This window comes from Phytophthora parasitica (genome assembly GCF_000247585.1).
Source record: "Phytophthora parasitica INRA-310 unplaced genomic scaffold supercont2.21, whole genome shotgun sequence".
Lineage (NCBI taxonomy): Eukaryota > Oomycota > Peronosporomycetes > Peronosporales > Peronosporaceae > Phytophthora > Phytophthora nicotianae.
In genome coordinates this window covers 209229-215887 of record NW_008649007.1, presented here as the reverse complement: position 1 = coordinate 215887, position 6659 = coordinate 209229, and the positions used below count along the sequence as shown (strand labels likewise).

Here is a 6659-nt window from a genome sequence, read left to right as displayed (position 1 = left end):
CTATCTATCTATCTATCTATCTATCTATCTATCTATCTATGTTAACATGTATGTTGATATGGTTACAACCGAGAGTACATCGAGAAATTCTCAACATAGTTTCTGTTTTTTTTTTTTTTAAATAAAGCTGTCTTAAGTATTTACGTTCTTGTTTGCGAAAACATGTGTAGTCTTCAAGGAGTTTGCCTTTATATAATTAAAAGTACAAACAAAATCGAATAGAGATAGTTGGAGTGCTGCAAAATTTACAGCTCTGCGGAGTACACTACGCGTGGAAATTTATACTTACTGTAAGTAGTCTTTGTCAATACTCGACAGGAAGCATACGCAGGTTGCTACTTGGACTGCAGCAATACCAACAGTAAACTAGAATGAAAATCCAGAGCATCCCCGAGTAAAACACGGTATTAGTCTAAACTCCTACAGGAGAGAGATACTCTTACACATACACACTGTCGGAAATACAGAGTTTAAGCGGAGATGATCAAATCATCGTACTTACACCCTTCAATTTAATTAACCCTGTTTCAAATTAATCACGCATCCATGGTTTAGTAACGTCACAAAAGTTGATTTTCGAATTAATCACGCATCCATGGTTTAGTAACGTCACAAAGTTGGGATCTTTATCGATTCTCACCATTCTTTTAACAAGACCTGTTTTTAATATATCGCGATGGGCCCTTTACTTAAGTGTGCTTGATACGAAATTCGAACTGGTAGTTTTTCTTACCATTTTATGTCTCCTTTTTTTTTAATGTCTCCACTCGGGATTCCGCCAGTAAAGCTCAAAGTTAAGCTTTTCCGGGTTCAGCTATATTTTTTTCATTGTACGTCGCATACCCGTCAGGACACGTGTGCTTTCGTCTTTCGAAGGCACAAAACCTAGACGGGTTTGTGTGTACTTTGCATTGATCCGCCTTGATAACATTGAAATCCCGCGCTATTTCTACCCAGCTCACATCATCTAGAATTTGTAAGAAACATAAAGAGTCGCTTAATCCAGTACAATTACAAACTCAAAAAAATCGCACCAGGTATTAATCAGCGCACTGGTCAATGATAGTAAGGGTCAATGCCAGTTCGGAGTCAGTCCAGACAGGGCATAATTCTCTTTGTATATTTGGTTCTAAGATAGAAAAGCCGTGTTTTACATGGAGAAGCTCTGGATTTTACATAACTGCTGCCTTTGTACAGGATGGTTGCTACATAATTCGCTTTTCAGATATACGGGCGCGTTGTTCTGGCAGTACATACGCAAATGTACTGTGCGAGTCGCAAAGAGGGATATCGGTGGTAGACTTTCGTATCAGGAAAACATAGTACATGTAGAAAACTTTTTTTTAGCTTTGTGTGACGAATCGAGTTAGATTAAACTACCTCGTCTAAATTAGATAGAGCGGTAAAAGCCGCCTCGAGCGTCTATTGAGCAACATAACGGAATTACAGACGACCCCCTCGGTAGTCATAGCGGCATGAGCCCTCAATTTATTCCTGTCTAAGGGCGGGTCTTAACCACGTCATGCCATGCCATGGCACGAAACTAGGCATTCTGATTGGCCAGTATAATTCAAGTTTAGGTCATTCGCGCCATCAATGACAATTTCGTAGTGCCACCAAACGTGCCACCAAACGTGCCATTGCCATCTTGTCAGTGCTTCCATTACTGTTAAATTTCGAAAACATGGAGACCAAGATTGCATGCGTCACGATGATACCGCTCTTACTTCTTCTCATTAGCGTTCTCCCTATCGACACGCGCCAGAAGTGCCTTCACCGTGTGCGCATAGACTGGGACCAATTCTCACAACGTCTAATTGACGAAGAGCAATTCCACAAGTGCTACAAGATGTCGTACTCGTCTTTCATGGCGCTCGCAGAAAAGCTCGAGCCGTATCTGCTGGTGGACGAACGGCAATCGCGTAATTCGGACGGGCACAGAGCCGATAACGCATGTCAATAAGCTCCAGATGTGCTTGCGCTGGCTAGGTTGGGGATCTCATCATGATGTGCGATCTAACAGTGGTGTAAGTGTTGCTGCGTTTTACGCCTCAATTCATCAAATCGTGGATGGGATAATAGCTCATCCCGAGCTACAGTTTGAGTTTCCTACTTCTGAGCCGGCCCAACGTCATGCTGCCAAGGCGTTTGAGCGACTAAGTAACTCTTGTACCATAAAAGGATGTGTTGGCGCTGTCGATGGGTGGCTTTGTCCTATCCGAGTCCCACAGAAAAAAAGAGGTTTCCAGGGTGCGATCGTTCTTCTCTGGCCATTATCAGCGGTACGGTGTAAACGTTCAAGCTTGTTGTTATCATCTAAGTCGGTTTACCGCCGTAACGTGCTCAAGTCCTGGTGGAACTGGTGACGCAGTGGCATTTTTAAAGTGGAGATTATCAGCGATTGTCAAGGACCTCCCCAAAGGACTTTACATAGTCGGTGACAACGTATACACGAACACAAACCAGCTATTGACTCCATTTCCAAGGCCTCGGATCATTTCTTCTGCTCATGACAGCTAGAACTTTCACCTTAGTCAGCTTTGGATTAGGATCGAAATGGCTTTCGGTCTACTAGTTTGTAAGTGGCGTGTGTTCAAGGCACCTTTCGAAATTAGCTTTACGAGAGTGCCTCGTACGATTTTAGCAGCTTGTATTTTACACAATTGGTGTATCAATCACCGTCTTCGCGACAATCAAAGCTACAGAGTTGAAGACGATGAAGATATGGTTAAAGTCGTTGAATCAACCCGCTTGGCAGGGGACAAATCTGTTAATTTTTCAGTTGAACCTCAAGATTCTTCACGTTATGGTCGCCTGTACGATGCTTCTGACCTGGCGGTTGACACTGACACGTATAACAGCTCGGAATGGGTTCGTGATGCCATCGTTGGATTAGTTCACAATATTTCTCGCCCACAACACAATAGGATTAGACGAGCACAAGAAGAGAAGGAGAACGAAGAGATATCCAAGCTCAACCTTGATGATTGCAGCGCTTAATCCAGACTAAAACAAATAACGATGAGATACATAAATCAAAACTCGGTTCGAGATTTCCACCGGTACGACGAGGATCTAATCCAAATCTGCAAGGCTGCTTTCGTAGTACTGCAAACGCTGCTGGTATAAGTCGACGCTTTTAGCTAGTGAGGAGTCTGAAAGCCCGCTTAGCTCCATCTTCCGTTGGCTTTCTTTTACCTGGTCGATCATTTGCTGCACCATCGCAATTGGCCCCAGCAGTAAATCTTTATCAAGGGCCATGCGTGAAATGCGACTCGTTGAGAGAGCTACAGCCGTTGTGGACTCTTTGTGAAGATGTCGACCATGCGATTGATTGTCGTGAGCACTCTTGGTCTTTCCACTTCGATGATTTTATCTGAGCAACAGGTTTGTGAGCGAGTCGATTTCGTCTCCTTCGTGCTTGCCACCACTGACAAAATCCATCAGCTCTGGTTTCGCCCCCGTGCACACTCGAAGATAGAGGACCTCTAAATTCGCGTTGCAAAAATCGTTGAACTCGTTGGAGCTTTGTCCGGACACATTGAATCTAGCTAACGCCTTCACAAACTTGCCGTTCACCGATTTCCACATGTCGTAGAGCTTTGCTGTGTTGAGCTCTACAGTCACCGAAGGATTAATACATCCGTAGCGAGGGTCATTTGCTGCTTCAGCGAAAAGTTCATTGAAGTCAGTCGTATTGGTGCGATACACAACACCTACTTCCTTCCAGAACGCGGTTTTTTGGTTCACTTCCCCGGCATCGATTTGGTCACGGGTCGCTGTATCGTCCGACGAAGCAAGTTTCTCCGCAAAGTGATCCGAGGAAAGAATATTGAGGAGACGAATCATGCAGTGTTTTGTTTTGCGGAGGCTGGGCTCCAACAGATACTCTTCGTCCACTGAAGACTGGACAGCTCTGTGTGCAGCATAGCTATCAGATCATTGCTTGTAGCGGAACCAAAGGAATTCATTGAGCCCATAAATCTAGCGTTTTTGGACAAGTTAGGGATGTGATCATGGCGCTAGCATAATCGTACAGCAGTCGTTGAGTGTTGGTGAATGTGTGTCGAACTGGTGGGGCTGGAGAGGAGGGGTATCTTTGTGGAATGAGGCCAAACTGGCAATAGAAGAGCCAAGAGATGAAATGCCAGTAAGGAGCTACATTAATCGTCTCCATTAGTAATGTTTGTGCACTGTTTCAAACTAAGTGTACTCGGATCCATTTTTGTGGTACATTCATGGGTAAGAATACGCTCAGGGCGGGTCGTAACCAGTACCATGCCATGTCATTTTACCTGGCTGTCGTGGCTCCGTGGCAATATTTCGTAAAAAAAAATGAATTTTGCGAAATGGGTGCCATAAAGTGAAATTTGACTCAAAAGAAATATTACGCGATGAGCCGGAAGCGAAAGGCAGGCGTGCGCGGCACACTCGGAGCCCGCAAACTCGCGGCGGTTACACCTCTAGCTACAACAAGCTCTTCGGCATAATCATCGTCGACTGCTGGTGAGGTCACCTCTTCGTCTTTGTGTCCTGTTGTAGACGCCGCGTCTTTGGAGCAGTCGCTGCTTCCGGTGTCGGCTACTTCGGTCCATCTAGATCATGGGCCACAAGCAACAGGTGCGCCGCAGATCTTTTCGAAACCATCAACGTAGTGATTAGATCCGAGTCCGAGAGTGATGCTGCTGCTGATTTTCGTGACAATGTGGCCGTTGCTGGCACCAAAGAAGCCGTGGTTGGTACCAGAGTTGAGCATAGGGTTAATTTGACTGTTCGTAAACCTGCTGCCAACATGCAACGACTACGACCAGTGGACAGACGTTCAGCTTCGAAAAGAGTGTACTGAAAGGAAGTTTCGGCTTGGAAGAAAAGTGAATAGACCAGAGCACATCAGACGGTCAGGGCGTATGATTAATGCGCAAAATTCGCTGGAGTCACCTCCGGTCTCGCAGTTGGCCACAAATTGCGGCACTTGGTGCACCATCATAAACTCGACAGGAATGATGTCATAGTCACGGATGAGGCAATTAGACTGAAGGAAAGATGGCTTCACCGCGATCCTAAAGCTGAGTTACGTCCAATAGTAAAAAGGATAGGTTACATTTGGATCAGACGAGGCTGCGATAATGCTCTTGTGCAGTTATGCCTGTTTTAATAGTTAAGCATCCCGCAACAGGAAAATTGGACTTCACCATGGGATAGTATAATCGTAAACATAGCATGTCCCAGTTAAAAACGTCTCATTCCCAAATAGACCAAAACAACAGACTTGATGTCCTATTGGCATTGTTGGTCTTCCAAAACTATCTCAAACACAAGCACAAGATGCGCACAGCTGGATATACATGCACAGCCCGTGTCCGGTCCACTCTTTGGTCAGACGATAAAAGACGTTTGAGCAACGTTTGTATTTGAGTCGTGTGTGAGTAAGCAAGATACAAACTATAGAAAGGGCGGTCTAAGAAGACGAAAGGGGAGATGATTCGTACCTCGATAGCTGCATGCGCACCATGGATCGGCTTACCTAATCGCATAGGTATGACGGAGGTTATAGAGATGTTGCATATTGTCGAAGCTAGTATGCCTTTTGTGGTGATCAATGGCAAACAGTAGAATCATTATACAATGCGGATTTGCCTGTGGGGTGAGCACCACATAGCGAAAATATCCTCAAACCTTAGTTCATCAACAAAATAAAGCGTAATCCTACCGGGAATCCAGGCTGTCTTGAAGAGATGCTCAAGGCAAACGCCTATTCAAGGTGGCTAAGCCGTTGGGTGCAGTTGCCACATTACACGGCGATGCCTCAGAGGTAGGTGACACAGATGGATATGCTGTAGTGACTGTAGTGTGGGCCTTGTATGTAATCGCTGAAGTGGCTACATTCAAGTTACTCAAGCCACGAACGCTCTGTCATGCGACAAGTGATGACCACACGCATGGAGCCTTTTGTAAGGGTTGTTTCTGCATAGACGATTCAAAGAAGTACTATGTCCAAGAGCCAGCCTTTAGTTATCTTCAAAACACATAAGTTAACGGTGTGAAGTAATGATTGATGTCATTTTAATGCAAGTATTGCTAATCTTTGAATGAACAGATTGGCTGCACGCCATTAACGCCACAGGCATTCTCTGTTTCGGATTCGACGAACCCTTGTTTGGGCCGCCATTAGCATATGCAGGATCGTAGAACACTTTAATTTACTACAGACAACTTTCGGTTTCATCGCCTTTCGATCCTGAGAAGTGAAGATTATGTCTAACCAACAATTACCAGTTGTACAACGTCCGCGTTTGCACCTCCAAAAAACAAGAATAAAAAATCAAGTATGATAAAGAGCGAGAGTAAATTATATAGAATACGAATTGGTTTGGCTTTGAGCACGGAGCTATTATGATACCCCATGACCAGGCCGTTGGTCGTCTGTGGAAGCGTATAGTCGTCGCTGGAGGCTTGAATACATCGTTGATCCACACATCATGGTCACGAACATCATTGGGAACTGCCGGTTCTGTGTCTCTCGCAAGTGTGGTGTAGTGATTTCAAAGTAATCGCTGAAGTGGCTACATTCAAGTTGCTCAACCCACGAACTCTCGGTCATGCGACAGGGGGTGACCACGGCGCAAGATGGCCAAGGATACGTCACTACCGAACGCTCG

The 6659-nt window shown here is 45.0% G+C and overlaps 3 protein-coding genes across 3 annotated transcripts; 2 read left to right on the top strand and 1 right to left on the bottom strand.

The window, feature by feature from the left end:
- Nucleotides 1-1684: 1684 nt before the first annotated feature.
- On the top strand, nt 1685-1963 carry PPTG_22678 (hypothetical protein; the record flags this gene model as incomplete). The annotated part of the gene is made up of 1 exon (XM_008905799.1): nt 1685-1963. The coding sequence occupies one exon, from the start codon at nt 1685-1687 to the stop codon at nt 1961-1963; it is 279 nt and encodes a 92-aa protein (XP_008904047.1).
- Nucleotides 1964-1970: 7 nt separating this feature from the next.
- On the top strand, nt 1971-2366 carry PPTG_22677 (hypothetical protein; the record flags this gene model as incomplete). Its single annotated transcript, XM_008905798.1, has 1 exon — nt 1971-2366. The coding sequence occupies one exon, from the start codon at nt 1971-1973 to the stop codon at nt 2364-2366; it is 396 nt and encodes a 131-aa protein (XP_008904046.1).
- A 1006-nt stretch (nt 2367-3372) lies between these two features.
- PPTG_09779 (hypothetical protein) lies at nt 3373-3849 on the bottom strand (the record flags this gene model as incomplete). Its single annotated transcript, XM_008905566.1, has 1 exon — nt 3373-3849. One exon carries the CDS (start codon nt 3847-3849, stop codon nt 3373-3375), a length of 477 nt encoding a protein of 158 aa, XP_008903814.1.
- Nucleotides 3850-6659: the final 2810 nt, after the last annotated feature.